This window comes from Pseudorasbora parva, chromosome 22, assembly GCF_024679245.1.
Source record: "Pseudorasbora parva isolate DD20220531a chromosome 22, ASM2467924v1, whole genome shotgun sequence".
Taxonomy (NCBI): Eukaryota; Metazoa; Chordata; class Actinopteri; order Cypriniformes; family Gobionidae; genus Pseudorasbora; species Pseudorasbora parva.
The window spans coordinates 4052730-4073510 of NC_090193.1; the positions used below are offsets into that span (position 1 = coordinate 4052730).

At 38.6% G+C, this 20781-nt stretch overlaps 1 protein-coding gene across 7 annotated transcripts in view; it reads right to left on the reverse strand.

The window, feature by feature from the left end:
- The window catches only part of lrp1aa (low density lipoprotein receptor-related protein 1Aa), a 244372-nt gene that overhangs the window by 183042 nt on the left and 40549 nt on the right, over nt 1–20781 (reverse strand). For all 7 annotated transcript variants that reach the window (XM_067431416.1, XM_067431414.1, XM_067431413.1 and 4 more), the window contains exon 3: nt 4135–4272. In XM_067431416.1, the coding sequence (XP_067287517.1) occupies nt 4135–4272 (138 nt within the window). The remainder of the gene's footprint in view (nt 1–4134; nt 4273–20781) is intronic.

Consider the following 20781-nt stretch of genomic DNA (forward strand, 5'->3'; position numbering starts at 1 on the left):
TCGCTATAAACAAGCATTAATAAAAACTGAAGCAATCCCTCAGGTAAAACTGGACACATCAGCGTAAAGCTGCAGGAACTTGGAGTAGGACTGTGGTAAAATGTGTCACATTAAAAAATAAAATATGTTATGAATATTTCACATTGTATTTGTTGAAAAGTAGGGTGTTAAAGAAATGTACTTATCACTTTATTCCAGCTGCTCTTTTCCATCTAATTGAAGAGTCAATTTTACTGCCAACTTAAGTAATATAATAAAAAAATAAAAAAGTAAAAATAAATGTGGTCCATACAGTGGTCTTATATTCTATGTTTTCTGAAGTCATAAGATTTTTAGTGACCAGTAACAGACACCAGTGTCATTTGCTTGTAAATGGCAGTAATAGTTAAATGAGTGATCTAACCCTACAGTTGTAATGAACCTAGAATATGTATTTTCAGTTTTTATCACTCCAGGTTTCAGAAGGGTGTTATGATCTGACTTCTCATCCTCTATCACCTCGCCTGTGTGTTCATGTCCAGACGGGTTTGTGTCACCTCACTGGACTCATGACTAAAGAGAGTCATTACAGCTGTGTGTGTTTGTGTGTGTGTGTGAGAGAGAGAGTGTGTGCATATGGGGTGAAGCTAAAATAGATTGAAGGTAAATCAAGGCTAACTGCATTTAAAAAGCCCATATCAGAAGCCATAAAGCATTTTCCCTCCCTTGTATGCACTATTTGACCTACATCGAGAACAAATCTTCACCCAAGTCTTTTAAAATCTACATGAAATTTTGTATTTAGAGGTGCTGATGATCTGCTGATCATGTTGCTGATGTTGCGAGTGTTGTAACATGTTATACCTAGCATACATTTTAGATATAATATTGCCAGTTAATTGATGTATTTATGACCTGCCAACAAAATAATTCCAAACAAATTCAAAGCAGGATTAAAAGGATAGTTCACCCAAAATTTTTAATTCTGTCATCTTTTACTCACCCTCAAGTTGTTTCAAACCTGTATGAGTTTCTTTCTTCAGCTGAAAAGAACACACTGATCAGGTATAACATTATGACCACCGTCCTAATATTGTGTGCTGGTCACACTTTTGCTGCCAAAATAGCCCTCAGTGTATTTTGAAGAACATGGTCAGAATTTTCCTTTTTTGGTGAACTATCTTTTTTTTTTAATTATTAATTCAAAGCAGGATTAACATTGTGCATCAATATATAATGTTTTTTTTTAAACAAATCAGTTGAGTGAATCATACAATGCTTCTAAAACCATCTACCATTTTCAAAACTGAATAAACATTATATACATCTTAACCTAAATTACCCATCCTGCTCTGCTTTGCGGTGTGCCGCAGATTGAGTAATCACGTCGGAAAGGTCATGCTAGACGCAGTCAGAAGTAACGCCCCAAGCTAACATGCAAGGGCTAATACAAACACCCTTTACCAAAAACACTCCAACTTCAATATCGTCCAACATCGCTGTTTAACCTTTTTTTGCTGAAGGACATTTATATTAGTCTTCGCATGTGGACTTTGTAAACACAGGGGCGGTACTTCTGCCTACGTCTAGCGTAAGCTTTCTGACGTGATTACGGAATCTGCGGCACACCACAAAGCAGGGCAAGATGGGCAATTTAGGGTAACAAATATATAAAACGATGGTTTGGCTAGATAAGACCCTATTCCTCAGCTGGGATCGTACAGAGCCTCTAACGCCATTGAAAGCTCTTTGAATCTGCATTGATTTGGACCTTCAACCATTGCTTGCCATTGAAGACCATTGTGTGGAGAAAAATCCTAAAATGTTTTCCTAAAAAAAAAACTTAATTTATTTTCCAAGGAAGAAAGAAAAACATGAGCATGGATGGCATGGTGGTGCGTAAATGATCAGGAAATGTTCATTTTGAAGTCAACTAATCCTTTAAGGAGTGCTGGTCTGGTCTTGGTCTGGTCTTGGTCTGGTCTTGGTCTGGTCTGGTCTGGTCTTGGTCTTGGTCTTGGTCTTGGTCTGGTCTTGGTCTTGGTCTTGGTCTTGGTCTGGTCTGGTCTTGGTCTTGGTCTTGGTCTTGGTCTGGTCTGGTCTGGTCTGGTCTGGTCTGGTCTTGGTCTTGGTCTTGGTCTGGTCTGGTCTTGGTCTTGACCGTGAGCCATCACCCTGCTTTACAGTTGGGATGCCGTTGCTATCATTAAACGCATGAACGTTTTTTTTTTCTCCCAAAGTGAATGTTTCTTATTTAAACTAAACGTTTCTCTTTCTTTTTTTTAAACTTTCGATTCATCTATTAAGAAATACAGTTTCCCAATAGTCTTCTGACTCATTCATGTGGCATTTGGCAATCTTAATACAGCAGTGTTCTTCTTGGACAGAAGTGTCTTCCTCCTTGCTGCTGTATCCCTGCTGTGCACATCATTCTCATTCAGAGTTTGTTTGATAGCCTCATGAATATGAATCTTAGTCGGTGCAAGAGAGCTTGTAGATCTTTGTGACCTCCTGGAATATTATTTGTTGTGCTTATGGAGTGATTTTTCCTCCCTGGTCACTCTTTGCTGGAGGAACAGAGGTGTAGAATTTCTTCTCTTTGTACACGATCTACCTGATGGACATCAATCCTTCCCAAATCCTTCCATAACTTTTTTATCAGTCATGGCAGTTTCCAGAACCTGCCGTGATGAGGTCCAGATTTTGATAGAGACGATCCAGGTTTATGTTCTTTCTGTAGGGCAGAGCTGCTAAACTCACACCAGATTTATACCACAAAAACAAATGAAAAACCTGAATCCAATTATGTTTTTTAATGAACAGAGAATCCTGGAGGTTCACATATTTCTCCAGGAATGATGTTTACTCTTGCATCGTTTTGGGAGATAAATAAGAGAAAATATAGACAGATTTGTGTATTATTTTTAATTGAATCCCTTCAATCTGTTGATAGATAGAAATTTAGAAAAACTTGTTTTGTTTGTTTGTCTGGTGGAAGTCCGTGTTTGAGACGGAGAGTTTGAGTGATTAATGATCAATATTGCGCCTGATAAAAAGTATTTATTTCATCTGCAACAACACATTATGAACTTTTATAAAGATACTTTTGGCCAATAACTAAAAGTCACCATGAAATCAAAATGGGCCATTTTAGTTTTTTATGTAAAATAGCAGAATTTATTCTAAATGATTTATCCGTTCATATATATAAATTCAATCTGTTCATCATAAAGTTATCATGTCTCTTCAAACGATTTGGCGTAACCCACTCGATTCATATGCATTTCTTTTACAATATTTTCATCAAGGTCAAAGCTGCGGTTGTGTGGACTCAATGGATGGAAAAAATTAGAGAGAATTGAAAATATTTTAATAAGCATTCCAAAGATGTAATGGGTTTGGAAAAACATGAGGGTGAGTAAATGGGTGAGCTAAGCCTTTAAGTGAATCTGTCAGGGCCACAAGATAAAATACATCTGCATTCAAAATATATCCTCTGAAAGCCTCGATATTGTATGCAACCGTATTTATTAATTAAATTGATCTTGTATGATGCTTAGATATATTTTATTGGAAAATGTTTTAAAAATAAGTTTTGCTGTTGGGCATATGGTTTATTTAAATGGAAAATTAGAACTTTTTTCTCTTTTAAGCTTCATTTCTACAGAAAGACTTATATTACTACTCTGTAAAAAAAATTGGTTGTTTTTTGTTGGTTTAACTTAAAAAAGTAAGTAACCTGGTTGCCTTAAAAGTTTGAGTTTATTGAAATTTAAAATTTGAGTTGATACAATGAAGGAAATTTGTTTAATAAATAGAAACTCAAAATATTATTGTATCTGAACCACATTAAAAATTTGAATAAATCATGAAAATAGCACAATTTGGCATGTTTCACTGCATCATCAGAAATAAAACACACACAATTACCCAATATGCTTACAAAATCTTTGAATAATATTTGAATAAAGGTTGTCGAATCTCAAAAAATGTTCATTGTATTAACTCAAAATTTTAAGGCAACCAGGTAACTTTTTTTCTAAATAATTTTTTACAGTGTAATATAACTAACATATATAATGATAATATTGATTTGTGATGTCCTGAACTATGTAGCTATAAGTGATGGATGTTTGTAGGTCATGTAGTTGTTACCTCTGCAGTGCGCCCCCTCGTCTCCGCCATCAGTGCAGTCTGGGATGCCGTTACACAGTTTGCTCATGTGGACACACAGGTCTGAACCCAGACACTGATGTTCATTGGGAGGACACCGCGACACACGGTTATGAGGACCTGAGAGAGAGCAGATGACAAAAGCATTAAGACCATGATACAACAACCTACAGTGCTTTCAAAATCTCCATGAAATATGAAATGCTAGACAGCATTTTGTACCATATAGCAAGGCCATAATCATGTCTTGAACATTGGCGGGACCAAAGTTTGTTTTGGGGGAAGGAAAATTGGTCTTTTTCTTTAAAGGAATTACATAACAAGGATGTATGGGAATAAAGAAAAAGGACTAAGAACTGTAAAAGAAGTTTTAGGACTAATTGTAGTTGTTAAGTAATTTAAATGTAAACTTTTTAAACTATATTGTAAATATGCACATATTTCTTGATATTCATATGTCAGAGATGCAAAACATTTCTTGTCTCATCACATTCAGTTATTTATGGGAGCTTGTTTCCGATACAGAATAAATAAAAAAGGCTTTTTATCCCACATTTTTCTCAGAACTGCGTGATATAAAGTCAGAGAGGCGAGTCCCTCTCAATGTCTGTGGTGGTTATGGCCCTGCCATATAGCAGCCCTTGAACAAGAATTCACATATTCACAGTGTAGGCAAAATATTTTTAAAGAATACAACAATTTACTGTGGTGACACATGGCATTTATTATTTCGAAATTGTGGTACATAAAAAATTCAAAAAAATAACTATTTTCACCTCATGTAACTTATGCATCATTCTGTGGTGATTTAGTTTCTTGCTTTCATACACAATTGGTTTTGACTCCCCGTTTATGGTTTTATTATGACTGTGTCCATAAGTGTGCAGTCATGTGTTTGTCTTTGAGTCACTGGATGAGCTGTGTTTGTGTGTCTGAGCACTCATCCATTCAGGAGTGGACAGAACACTGGGCGTAGAGTGAAAAAAGACCAAAAGTCTCCAAATTATTGACCAGAAATGAGCGAATGTGTTTTTGCAGAAACATTACGCAACACAGCAGAGTTTGAAACAATAAATGTTCCCTGAATGTCTAGTTTACTGATGAGATCACCAATACAGCGCCAGTACACACACATCAGCGGAGCTGCATTAACTCACTGCTTTATTGCATTATGACATGGGGTTTCTATCAAATTGTGTGGGAGCTGATGTGTGTGTTTTTTGTTTTTTTTTGGTTGTTAAAATATATTCTCATATCCCAGTTTCAGTCAACTACACTGCATTGCCAAAAGTATGGGGACACCCCTCCATTATCTTTGAGTTCAGGTGTTCAGTCACTTCATGGCCACAGGTGTATAAATCAAGCACTAGGCCTGCAGACGCTTCTACACACATTAGTGAAAGAATGGGTCGCTCTCAGGCCACATCCGAACGGAGCCAGAACTTTCCCTATCCAATCTTTTTTTTTCTTCGTCTCGAGAAATATCTTCGTACACATGAAACCACTGAAACCGACTCAAAACGATGTAGGATACACGTCAGACCAGTATGTGGCGCAGTAATTCTGCCACATAAATACACTAAAAATGGAGACGAAGGGGAACAGCGATTTGGCTTTTGTTACCAAAGCTTCAGTACGTAATGGCACTTGTGTCTATCTGCTGCAAATGTACTTCAAATGCTCTAAAGAATGCATAAGACGAGCAGAAATGAGATCTACAGCTCTCTGTTTGCAGTATGTCAGTCACGCTCATCAGGAAAATGAGTGAAACACACACAAAACACACATTTATATCAAATCATACGTCATTAATAGCAAATAAATTACACAATTTAGTGTGATTGCGTTCACATCAGCAGCAAACCGTACCAGGGTTCACATGAGCCGAACTCCAGACCACTTTTTTAAGCGGACTAGGGTACGGTTTGAGAGCGTGCATCCGAGTTCGAAAGACCGCGTTCACATCATCCAAATGAACCGAACTCTGACGTCAATCAAAACAATGTGCACACCAAAAGTGCTCGTGTGAAAGCACCCTTAGAGCGGAGACTGAGAGCCAGGCCTTCTCGTCCAACATCAGTGCCTGACCTCACAAATGAGCTTCTAGAAGAATGGGCAAAAATCCCCATAAACACACTCCTAAACCTTGAGGAAAGCCTTCCCAGAAGAGCTGAAGCTGTTAGAGCTGCAAAGGGTGGGCCGACTCCATATTAAACCCTACGGATTAAAGGTGCACTATGTAGTATTTTTGCAGTAAAATATCCAAAAACCACTAGGCCAGTGTTATATATTTTGTTCAGTTGAGTACTTACAATATCCCAGATGTTTCCAACTATTTGTAAATTATGAGAAAATTGCTATTTTAACTAATGAACCGGGACGTTTCAGCATAGCGTTTGAGCGAGTCGCCTGTCAATCGCATCATATCTGCGTTACCCTCGGTTTTATTCTGCAGAAGCGCTTTTCTCTTAGCAGTGTGAACATGTCACAGCAGCGCCGAGCGAACGCACAGAGTAACGTCAGAACATCATTTTAAACACACTTAAATGTATCTAATATGATAAACAGAGCTGCTTTACCTGCGTTACCTAATCATGACCGGAAAAAGCGGAAGTGCAGGCGCCCGGCGACTGTGTCCCGTCCCGTCATAATAAAAGTCCCGTTACTCACGAGTCGTGTGTTTGTGTAACAATCACTCCAGCGGCCGTGCTCAGCTCCTCAACACTCGGTCCTGCTCTGCTTTACACTACAGTAACGTTAATAACCGCATCCATCAACATGATTTCTGCCGAGTCCTATTTTACACCGGCTGTGAGGTGAAGACCACATGTCCCAAGATACTGCGCTCACACTTTGCGTCATCAAACTACGCCTTTGTTTCGAATAGGCGCCCTCCAGTGGACGGAAAGTTGCATAGTGCACCTTTAAGAATGGGATGTCATTAAAGTTCATGTGCATGTTAAGGCAGGAGTCCCAATTTTTTTTTGCAATATAGTGTATAATGGTAGGTTGACATCTTGAATGTTGCTCTGTTTGTTTGAGCAGTCCAACATGTCAACTTCTCGCTTTTTTATATTTTGTTGGTTTTTGCACAAGTTCATAGTTTCTTTGTATGACATCCTGGACAAAAATTATTTTCACAACATAGCATAACTATGTAATAATAAGCTTACAAAATCTTTAATATATTGTTAATAATATTTGAATAAAGTGTGAAGATATCAATTCCTAGGCCGGACATCACTTCTAGCAATACAGCACACAAAAAGCATCTCCAACCCCTCATTAGTCATCAATCCCTGGCAAAGGTTCACAAAAGAAAAGTAATTTAGAGCAAGGAACTTTGAATAATAATACAAATTATTTTGAAGAAATTAAAAACCTTAAAACCTCAAGCATTAGAAATCAAAAGCCTTTGGCATTGTTGCTGTCCCAGGGATCCTGTAAGTGTGCAGGATTGAGGAGACCTTGCACAGGCGTGTGCTGAGACCATAAGCCTATTGTAATATTATGATCACATGCGGCGTTCCAGCGGATCTGGAGGTGGAAACGCACGTCGAAGGCGAAATGCTTGGTCAAAAAAACCTCAGCCAGATGGAAAACTCTGGAATAAGAGCCGTCACATGGGGAACGTGACCTGGGGCTCCTGCGACAAGACCACACGCCGCTCAGACAAATGAGGAAAAGAGGGAGATTTTGAAATATAAAGAAAGCTAGTGCAGTTTAGTTTTCACATGCTAGTTTATATCTCTTATTTATAGATAACAGATGCTTGAAGTTCCATTTGAGGAAAATTCAATCCAGGTAAAACAATTTAGGGCAAGGGTCAACTATTTAGAGAAGGCAGATTTGAACTGACTAGATGAATTGTGCTCATAACAGGAGTATTTAAATATCAGGCTGTCAGGTGTGGTTTATTATATTGTATAAAAGAAATAAAAACCTGCAGTCAAACCAAAAATTATTGACACATTCAACATTTTCTCACATTATCACAGTTTATTCACTATAGTTTAGAAAATGGTAATAAAACATGACAAGAACTCAGAGTTAAATTGTGTCAGAACAAATTCATCTTGATAATGTCAGATAACTTTAAAGGACAACTCCGGTGAGAAATGACCCCAGGGGTAATTAACAGATTGTTACCGAGTAGATCGTTCTCTGGGATGCCTTTTCATGAAATTAGTTTTCTAAAAACAGATTAGTTTATAACACTTGTCTATGGGGCAAAGGGTAAGTGAAATTAAATCGCTAGTTAATACCACTAACAAGGCTAAAAATAGCCTCACACTAACACGGTAACATGATGAGGGTCCCTACATGCAAACCGAAGGATTGAGAACTTTGTAAGTGTACAAACAGTTTAATAAGAAGATACTTTATAAAGACAGTGCATTACGTGTTTACGGACAGGCGCCATCTTGGAAAACAGTCTCGACGAGTCGAGCGACGAGCGCTGTGCTAAGTGAGCTGGTCGATAGGAATTAAGTTTGTGAAATGTAATTACGTGGACATTTTTATTTTCATTTATTTATTTTCTCTGTCGCGTTCAGTGCTTTCTTCCGGAAACAACGGACCATATGAGATTCAGTCACAGTTCATCGCTTAGCACAGCGCTCGTCACTCCACTCATCGAGACTGTTTTCCAAGATGGCGCCTGACCGTGAACGTAATGCACTGTCTTTATAAAGTATCTTCTTATTAAACTGTTTGTACACTTACAAAGTTCTCAATCCTTCGGTTTGCATGTAGAGACCCTCATTATGCTGCCGTGTTAGTGTGAGGCTATTTTGAGCCTTGTTAGTGGTATTAACCAGTGATTTAATTTCATTTACTTCTTTGAGGAACCAAAAATGATTCTTCTATGGCATCACTGTTAAAACCCATTTTTGGTTCTTCCTGGCACCTTTATTTTTAAGGGTGTAGGCAGACATGAGGAGGAACTGTCTGCTACTAGACATGCCGTTGGGAGCTTGACTGTGCAGGTGACGGACTTATACACAATTGTCCATCATCTCCATCAGGATCAGTCATCACCGCAAAGAACATGAACCCAGAGTTAACAATCCTCCGTGTCATTCGGGTGAACCAACTGAATGCAGAGCATATCTAACCCAATGTGAGGTTTTCTTCTCTCTCCAGCCCACCACATACGCTGAGGACCGGGCCAAGGTGGCTTTTGTAGTTTCGCTTCTGACAGGACATGCATGGAAGTGCTGCCAACGTTTTGCCTTATTCAATGAGGAGATTAAGCAGCCTGGTCTCATTGGAAAAACGTACCTGTGGCAACGTTTTTGCAAACCTCAAAATACGTACCAATAGGTACATATCACGACAGTTTCAAAGTGAAATGTCCACTGGGTGGTGCTAAAAGTTTAGTTTTTTTCTGGAAGAGATGTGTGTGAATCTGGTTATGTTGGTTTTTTAACATACACCCACACTAAACCCTAAACCTACCCGATAGTGTTAACAAAAGCAAATTTTACAAAAATACGATTATATCCATGTCATTTTAGCTTGTGTTTTGACCTCGTCTTTGAGCTCTTTTATCATGGCCTGTTTTTCACGGGATTCGTTCCCGAGCTTTCAGCATGGCAAGTTCAAATCTGTACCAGCTGAGCTATCGAGCAAGCTTAATAGGTCAGAAAATCCCAACATATGGAGCAGGTTAAGTGACGCAAACTCCAAAATTTATTCGTTTACAAATCATGGACTATGGTAAAAAAAAAAGTAAATGATAAAAAATGCTGTCTTACTGCCTCTAGTGTTCATTTTATGTCGTGATATGTACCTATTGGTACGTCAGAGCATCTCCAAAACTGAGCATCTCTAGCCAACGTATTGCCACGGCTACGTTTTGCCAGCGAGACCAGGTTGAGATTAAGGTATGTATGACTTGGACAATTTGAGTTGTAGTGATATGAGTCTCGGAGGCCAAGGTTAAGGTAAAGATTATCATGGGCTTCTTGAGGGACATGCTTAATATTTTTGTCTTTGTTTATCTGGACAATGTACTCATTTTCTCCCCCTCTCTTCAGGTTCATGTCCAGCACGTGCGTTGTGTGTTATAGCATCTCTTAGAGAACCGTCTCTTTGTTAAAGCTGAGAAATGTATGTGTACGCAGAGGGTACCAGTATGGACCCGGCTGACGTGCAAGCTGTCACTGAATGGCCCGTTCCCGATTCTTGTGTCGCACTCCAACGGGTTTTGGGGTTCGAAAATTTCTATCAGCGCTTTATCCAAATTTCGGTCAAGTAGCCGCGCCCTTAACTGCGCTCACCTCATCCAAGTCACGTTTTTCCTGGTGAGAGGTGGCTCAGATCGCGTTTGATTGCCTTCAGAGGTTATTTACCACAGCGCCTATTTTGATCACACCTGACAATGATTGTGGAGGTCGATGCTTCGGACATCGGCATTGGGGCGGTGCTATCGCAGTACTTTGTGCTCGATGAGAAGATTCATCCATGCACATTATTTTCTCACCAACTCTTGCCTTCGGGACGCAATTATGACATAGATAACCATGAATTACTGGCCATCTATCTAGCCCTAGGGGAGTGGCATCAGTGAATGGAGGGCGCGACAATTCTGTTCATCTGGACAAACCATAGAAATCTAGAATACATTCATCTGCTAAGCGATCGAATGCCCTGTTGGGCCCTTTTCAGTGGTTGTTTCAACTTTTCTATTTCCTATTGACCAGGCTCCCAGATTCTCTCTCTCTCAACAGTTTAGTTCGTCATGGGCCGTTTCCACCACAGAGACGATTTTGCCCTATAGCTGTGTGGTTGGAGCTGCCATCTGGGGAATTGAATCGATAGTTAAGAGAGCACTCGCTTGTGTTACTGTCCCTCATCGCTGTCCCGAGGGGAGATTATATGTTACAGAGCCGGACAGGCGGTGCTCCGCTGGGGCCATTCCTCCAAATTGACTGCCCACCCGGGGGCTAAGGGTACTCAAGCGCCATCAGTCAAAGAGTCTGCGATATCCGTCGTTTTGTTGCGTTTGGTTCCATTGCGTCGTGTCCTGTCCGAGCCCAGACCAAGTCAAGTAATTGATAACTAGCCCATGTCCTTCCTAAGTTACAATGCTATTGAAATGTGCAGATTTGACTACATCACTGAATATACTTTTCAAATGAAATCTTTTTGAAAACTCTTCCTTGCAGGTGATCATAATCAGTCAAAACTGTCAGGACATTTCTCAATTCAAAGACCATTCAATGGAAGCAATTATGTCTGTATCACATAGCAACATTTTATCAATAAAACATGAAAATGTCTCAAAAAAAGAAGAAAAGAAAACGAAAATAAATCAAGGCTGAAAGCAACACTAAAGCTTTCATTTTCAAAAACAAAACACATAATAAACTTATATATATTTTAAAAAAAAAATGCTTCATCAGCTTTAAATAATGTGCATTTAAAAAATCAACCTAAACAAAAATCTGTGAGAGGAAATGTGAACGAGTTTATCACTGTTTTTTTTTTTTGTGTGTCAAATTTATACTAGTCTCTATTCTGCACTCTGTGGTTCACCCAAACCCAGCACCAGTCAACCGTATAATAAATCTCTGACTGGAAAACAAACCATACAGCCGCCAGACATACAATACACCGGCTGTGTTCAGAATACTACTTCCTGAATACTCCCCAATGTATACTACTTTCTAAAATAGTGAGAAAGCATTGTTTGCGACAGTGTCTCAACAAATGGCAGTCGAAATAATGGATCAAGAAACATATAATAAAAATTCTTATTTCACAGGGCCAAGAGTATTTTAATGTAATATACAGAATTATAGCATGCAATGGCTTCTGACTTGTGCCAGTCATTAGCTTATCTTCATTCAACCTTCTATGAGCTATAGTGTGATGCAACATTGCCCTTATGTCACAATATTATATTTCTGATAACACCCATAGATTCAATATTTGAGATTTGAGATAGCAGCGACAGATCCGGCATAATTTAATCATTATTTGAATTTAAAACAGACCATTACAGAGTACAAAATGTGTGCAAAAACTACCATATAGATATGACTGAGGTCTCGGCTCCAATGCAAGTGTAATTGTTTTCATCTGTCAGGTCAAAAATGCATGTCTGACAATAACACTTCTCAACAAGCCACAAATTGATGTCACGCATCAAATTTTAATACTTAGAGTTATGGGTTTATATGCAATGCTCTAACTTTAGGTATGAGCAGTAGTAATGATGTATTGTTAAGCTAAATGCGTGTATTTTGGCTTATATCATTCACAACATCGGCCTCCGAGACTCATATCACTACAACTCAAATTGTCCAAGTCAGACATTTCTTATAACTCATGCATGTAATGGTACAGTAATGGGCCATTCCAGGTCACTGGTGCATTCATGCGAGCAGAAGATCAATGCACGTCTTAAACTCTCCTTAATTGTTCGTTAACTATAAAGCAGCCCAAACATAACATGAGAACATTTCCAGACACGAGATTAATCATCAGCAGTTCTTTGGCCAAAAACAATTTTTGATACTGGCATGAAGCATTTGTAACTGATGTCAGAAGAGAACATTTGATTTAGGTTTCATAAGCACTGGTAAAATAAACACAGTTGCAGTTGTGTATCCTGTAGAACACAAACAACACATTTATGGTGCACAGCAGAGCCTGGTGCTTGTGTTCTGGGCATGCCAAACTAACATTCAAACAAAAGACATGTGTTTCTCTAACAATTGTTTCTCTTCCATTCCTCCTTAGATGTCCATGCTTTCCAGCTGAGATTAATGATCCATAACAAGAACTCATTGCACATGATGAATGAGGACCGGATGTGACCTCTCGAAGCCTCACAACATCACGCAAACCATCCACATCACACCATTGCTGAGTGTTTGAGGAGTGTGAACTGGCATGCTACTTCTGAAATTCGTCTTGCCCCTGGATAAATCTGAAGCTCATTCAGTGAAAGAGTCTCCAGAAGATTGGATCTTTATTTGAATTATTTATCTCTCTGGAGATCATGGACGTGACACCCAAAGCCATATTTAGCACGATATTTTACTTTAAAACATTTTACATATAGTGCCAAAGACAACAAATAGCTGAATTTATTGAAATTACCCCATTCAAAAGTTTACACACCATTTATTCTTAATACTGTGTGTCGTTCCCTGACGATCCATGGCTGTGTGTGTGTTTTGTGATGATTGTTCTTGAGTCTCTTGTCTGTCCTGAGCTGTTAAACTGACCAACGTTCTTCAGGTCCTGCTAAGTTTTCAGTTTTCTATATTTGAACCCTTTCCAGCAGTAAGGGAATGATTTCCTTTACACACTGAGGACGATTGAGGGAATCAAACACAACTATTAAAAAAGGCTCAAACATACATAACATATATATATATACACTGTAAAAAATTATTTAGAAAATAAGTTACCGGGTTGCCTTTAAATTTTGAGTTCATTGAAATTAAAATTTTGAGTTAATACAATGAACGTCTAACATATTTAGAAATATTTAGAAATAATATTGCTATTGCACGTCAGGATGACACAATAAAGACATATAAAAGCCAATAAGGGATCCTGAAATCAATTCTGCGTGACACGTATCCACTGAAGGGGTTTAATGTGATACCTCCGTGGAGTACGAGTCAGCATTCCTGCAGCTGCGCTGAACTCTTTGATAAGCCAGCCAAAACACTTCTGCAGCAGTTAAGTCTCGCAGAAAATCTGTGAATGAGTTTCTCGCTTTCAGTTGGGGAGAAAATTTTGCATACTTCACAGATGATAATATGCTGTTTTATAAACATTGCTAATAGAGTTTCTTGAAACTGAAGTTGCTGTCAAATAAGATTCCCACATTCCTGATGTGATTACTGGCCTTCAGAGACAAGGACGCTAAATAAGTATAATAGATGTCTCTCTGAGAATACTTAATATTGATTAGGGTGTATAACGTTCTAGTTCAACCCCAAATATATGTTCTCAGTGCCGTCCAGCAGGGTAATAACTGATTTGAGATTTGATGATAATTACATCCGCTAATGGAATTAAACATACATAATAAAAAAGTAATAAACGACCCAGAACTGAGCCTTGGGATACACCTCAAGATATCACATGCCCCGAGTATGTGTTTTTCCCCGACTATTCCCTTTCATGCAGTGTGTAATACGGCTGTTTGTTAATGCAAATGCTCCACAAAGTTGTTAAGTCGAGAGTTATTGTCTCCCAAAAGAAAAAATTGACTCTGAACTGCTTTAACGGGTCGGCTTTTTGTTTAAATCCCACTGCGTGACCGTGACGGTTTTACATCACTAGAAAATATATTCACATAATGCCCTCCTGTGTTGTACATTGTCCGCCCTTGAACAACTTGTCCTGCCTTCAAACACATCTTTTTACTGACGACTGCTTCTCAAATCTCAGAGTTCAACGCAGGATTCGTAAAACTCTTGCTCTTGAAAGATGGGTCAGTACTCAGTTTATTTGGACCAGCCTCAGAATCACAACCTGTGAGTATTATTAATTAGTTGTATTTTTTGCTGGATATTCAAAATACATAGTTTTGTGTTTTATATTGTGTAGGTCTCCGGCTAACCGGCTAACTCACTGTCTTACTGTAATACTTCTGCTCATCAGCTGTGAGACACTATTACTGTAAACTGAGTCTATTAATGCAGATCGTCTGTCCTTCATACTGCTTTCATAATGATAAAGGATGGAGCAAGATTTGTTTTGCACACTTTAATGTCACTAACGTTAGTTCTGGGCTATAACGTATGCGCTGTTATTGATACAGTTCCCGTATGTGCACCGCAATTTTCACATCCAGTGCCATGTTAATTACATAGCAAATGCACTCGCGCCCATCTGATCACCCATTGGCATCCTGGTCTGAAAAACGACTGACCATTGTCCAACACAAACCTGATCTAACGTCAAAAGCGCAGTATTTTTTAAAGAGGATGTTAGTAATATGAGCCTATAGGCAGTGTGCAAAGTGAGTACACTCTGCTTATTACACACTGGCTTTTAAAGGGAAAGGGAGATGACTCTCTGATTGGGTTATTGCACGTTAAGCCAAAAACACACCCATTACTCATTAAGAGACTAGGGAGAAACCTTTTAGACCATGCGCTGGGTGCCGACCATTTTTCACATTGTTAAACTATAAGTGGATTCTTTAAAACAGGGCCCTTAGAATAAAACTTTTTTTGAGGTTTGAAAATTACTGTATGGTTTTAAAAAACGTTTCATTCCTCGTGTTAGGAGCCTCCATCTTAGAACAAACGCTACAGTGCCTGTAAATGATCAGGTGTTGCAAGATTTAAACCTAGAGGCGAAGAAATAGCAATAACACAGATCTGTGGAAAAAAAAATAATCCACCTGTTTAATAAGGCATTACGGATTTGAAGCAGGTTTGCCACCTCTTACAAAGACTACATCTGAAGCTGTGTGTGCTCACTCATTCTGCATTTAAATAGCACAGATATTAAACTCTCGAATGAGTCAGCTAACCATGTAGGAGAATAAATGATTAAACCTTTTCTAGAAATGAACCTCTAAAGATAAACTTTAGAGGTTGATATGTTATGCTCGGTTCATTTTTCCAGCTGTCAGATGTTAAACAACAGACTCTTCTCATCTCAGCACAGCAGGTCAAAGCTTTGCTGTGAGATCAGAGCTCAGACCTTCAACCCTCTCAACGTGAGACAGATCTAAATGACTTTTACACACACGTGCTTCATCTGCTCTGTGGTGAAGAGAGGTTTAGTTGTACAGTGCAAGGTATTGCATCTAAGAGGTCAGTGTTTTCTTCAATTCTTCATTTTATATAATGTAATTAAATGCTGTTGGAATGCCATTTTACAATTTTTAACACTTTTGTGCGCCCAAGAAGAACTGATTTGAAGAAGAACTGATAACCATGCACATTACACAAGTTCATATTGTCAAATTTGGGCATAACTGACTATATATAATCCTCAGGGTGAGAAATTGGTCTTCAGTACTTGGCCAAACTAAAAGTTAAATAAAATAATGATGATATTCATGATTTTAGTTCATTTTATAACTTCAGAATCAAATATCAATATGTAATATTTTAAATAAATACTCAATATATGACCGAATCCTATTGTAAATCTCTTTGCTTTGATGAAATTGGCAGAATTAATAGTTTTGAGTGATCTCATTTAAGAGGGCTTCTCCACACTGAAAAAGTCAAGTCCAAATATCAAAAATGATCTCTAAATATCACAAAATGACAAGTAATTAAACCTAAAAGGAAAAGCAATGATACAATCAATATTGTTAATTATTCAAGCCCCAGTGCATTTTGGGAACATCAGTATCAGAAAAGTTACGTAGTTTTACTTATATTTATAATGCAGATATTTACGCTTTAGTATACTATTATTAAAATTATTTTTATGTAGAAATTGCATGTTTACTTTGTATTTACCTTACAACTTTATTATTTTTATCAGTGCAGTATACTGTAAAAAAATTATATGTTCAATAAGTTATGACAACATAAGTTTTTACATTGTTTTAACTCATCAAAATAAGTTAAGAATTGTTAAACTTGTTTTTATTAGTTATACAAGATGTAACTCATTTCTTAAAGTCAGTTTAACATAATTTAAGTTGAAATAACTTCGAAGTTGATTGTACTGCAAAAGTTATTTTACAGTGAGATACAATAAATGGTTACACTTATTTTAAGGTGTCTGTGTTAAAGTGTAATTATACATCTAAGTGCTGAGTAATATTAATGTACTTAATATTGGGTTATGGTAGGATTGGCGTTTGCTTTAGGGTTAGTTGCACATGTTATTACTATGGTACATGTGTAACAAAATAAGTGTTACCTAAGAAAGACATTCCCAGACCAAACAAACATATTGCATGTTTTAATATGCACACCTTTGACAACTGATGATAAAAGAATGATAATTATTTTCTTCTTAAAGGCATATCACTGTTCTCATCTCACTGAAGCTGTACAAAGCTGTCTATTGTGTAGTAGTGTCCGCAGAGGAAAGCCATAGCAGCTGCAGTGGGCACCGCGACAGACTTCATCGCTAGCCATGGCCACTTTCACAAAAGACACAGTGAAATCCAGCCACGTAAATAAATAAACCTCTTTCATGGGGCAGATCTTCAATGATCTGACACATCTGCACTGAGGAATCCACACACAGAGCACGTTTCCACACACATCCCACTTTAGCATGATATAGGTGATTTAAAAACATAAAAAAACAAGAACACAAAATAGCATATTCAAAGAATGTCTAAGGTGCATTTTCCTAATAATGAAAGCATGAGAAAGTATAAAATGCTCCAAACGTTCTGCATGCCTTCAAGACGTTTGACACCAACACTGGAAAATAAAGGTTCTTTACAGGCGTATATTGTTCCATAAAGAACCATTCTTAAAACTTTTCAGTAACACTTTACAATAGGGGTGCACTAACATGCATTAAATAATGTTTAACCAATGCACAGATAATCACGAGTTAATGTATGACTCATGAAAAACTAATGAAAACTTAATGATTACTGCATCAGCAACTAATGAACATTCTTATGATTAGTAGATTAAGTAATACACACTAGTATAATACCAAAAGTATTGGGACACCCCTCCAAACCATTGAGTTCAGGTGTTCAGTCACTTCATGGCCACAGGTGTATAAATCAAGCACTAGGCCTGCAGACGCTTCTACACACATTAGTGAAAGAATGGGTCGCTCTCAGGAGCTCAGTGAACTCAAGCGTGGGGCCGTGATAGGTTAACACCTGTGCAATAAGTCCATTCCTGACATTTCCTCACTACTAAATATTTCACGCTCAACTGTTAGTGGGATTATAACAAAGTGGAAGCGATTGGGAACAACAGCAATTCAGCCACGAAGTGGCAGGCCACGAAAAAACACAGAGCGGGGTCACCACATGCTGAGGGTCACAGACTGCAGAAGTCACCAACTTTATGCGGAGTCAACAGCTACAGACCTCCAAACTTTGTGTGGTCTTCAGATGAGCTCAAGAACAGTGTGTAGAGAGCTTCATGGAATGGGTTTCCATGGCCGAGCAGCTCATTCAAGCCTTACATCACCAAAAGCAATGCAAAGCGTGGGATGCAGTGGAGTAAAGCAGCCACCGCTGGACTCTAGAGCAGTGAGACGTGTTCTCTGAGCGACCAATCACGCTTCTCTTTTTGGCAATCCGATGGATAAGTCTGGTTTTGATGATTACTAGGAGAACGGTATTTGCCTGGCTGCATTGTGTGGTGGCCCTTAGTTCCAGTGAAAGGAACTCTTAATGCTTCAGCATACCAAGACACTTTGGACAATTTCATGCTCCCAACTTTTGTGGTAACAGTTTTGTGGGAACTGTTCCAACATTACTGCGTACCAGTGCACAAAGCAAGGCGATATGGACATGGATAGAGACAACCCGATAGAACAGCTTTGGGATGAATTAGAGCGGAGACTGAGAGCCAGGCCTTCTCGTCCAACATCAGTGCCTGACCTCACAAATGAGCTTCTAGAAGAATGGTCAGAAATCCCCATAAACACACTCCTAAACCTTGAGGAAAGCCTTCCCAGAAGAGCTGAAGCTGTTAGAGCTGCAAAGGGTGGGCTGACTCCATATTAAACCCTACGGATTAACAATGGGATGGCATTAAAGTTCATGTGCATGTAAAGGCAAGTGTCCCAAAACTTTTGGCAATATAGTGTATAAATTGCTATTAATTTGTGATATATTAAATGCTGATTATCTGTGAATTAGCTCTTAAATAGTGGGAAAGGGTTCTTCGAATTGTTAAAATGTTCATCACACTAACTGAAAGGTTCATTGGGGAACCCAAAATGTTTCATCTGTGGCATTGTTGTGAAAAGTCCCTATTTTTAGGAGTAGCATTGTGTCTAACAACTGAATGTAACGAATTAGAATCCATGCATTTATGAATCAATTTGAGAGCAATGGTGAAGGACAAATAATTCTAGTCAACTAATAATCCAAAACTCTGTTCCTCATGTGGCTTCAGAAGTTTTGGAATACAGTGTAAATGTTGCATGCACTTTTATGACATTTTTATGACAGTTTTTGTGTCTATAGCTTGACAGAAACCGGCCAGGTCATCAAATATGTTCAGTGTATGGAAATAAGTGACTCAGAGATTCTTTAAAAAATATTTTGCGTTAAATGGAAGAACGAAAATCCTATTGGTTTGAGTTAATGATGACAGAATTCTTTTGAGATCAGTGGAACATTTTACTAAAGCAGGGAGTAAGCCGTCACATCTGCTCTCAAAGTATTAAGAAAAGACTGTCTAATTTTAATGCAAAGAGCGTAAAGGAGCATCAATAGCCTGTAGCGCAGCTAAAATAGAGAACGGCGAAGACTAGGGTGCCTGTTGTCTATGTGTGTTGACAGAGAGAAAGCCAGAGAGAAGTTTGGGCTGAGAAAAGCAGGTCATGAAAAAACAGCCGTTTTCCTCCATTCCTCTGGACGGGGTTTTAATGACTTCCAGACTGAAGGCAGCTCAGCCTCTCCTCCTCTTATGGAGCGGATTCAGCCTCTACGTACTGCCTCTTACCCAACACTTCTGAAAGCCACGCCAGCTCTTTAGAGAAAGATAAATTATTTGAAAGCATGTAATTGGTTGTGACGAAGGAGTACAAACATTCCTTAAGTACTAATGCTGCTTCATGAACCGCACCATTGTTTTCCAGGGCCAGATTTAAAGTAGCAAGTTAATTCTAATTACGTCGCTCCCCTTCCCCCGCTCGCCCCATGATAAACTGACGGCACACTATTTGCTTAGCGCGTTTCTATTAGGTGGCCCTGCCAGAAAGGGTGCGAATGGAAAGATACTTCACACTTGCGTACTTCACACACACCTCAAGTCGAAAACTTTCACCCCAACCTGAGATTAGAAGCTGTTGATAAATTGATCTTCACTTTCTCACATTCAAATGCTAGGTGTCGATAATTGTTTGCCTACTATAGCTGCAGGGATTTTTGCAGACCAAAAGCCGGAAATTATTTGCATTTTAGCACTTGTGGCTCCGTCATTCTGTTAAAGACCTGAAATAAGGTTTGTAATAGAGAACTGCCATCCCTGTTTGCAACAGTGTGTGGCGCAGGACAAGTTTTGAATGGCTGAGTTCAGATGCAGGAGGGAAGATACTGAGCACCGAAAGCGGGATAAAGAAATGACTTGTGGACTCCCACAAAATGATGTTTTTATTAGACAAGGTTCGGGAGGAGCATGATCAGATAATTGACAGGTGGAGAGTACTCAACTAATCAACATATATATATGCAGCCATCTTACCTTCATTTTGTTGACAGTTTATCAGCATCCCTCCACCACCCCTTCTCAACATTTGACTCTTTTATTTTATTTTTGAGTTCTAAACCACTTACATACAGGGGGTACTCTGGGTTTGGGCCAAATTCCGAGCTTGAATCCCTCCCCCCGGACAACCAGCCAAATACACATTTAAATGTACTCTCTATAATTATATGTAAGTGTGAACTTGTGAAAAAAATAACAACAGCACACAGAAGTCTGTCACTGGAGATCTGTAGCATCGTGTGTGTTAAAATTGGAA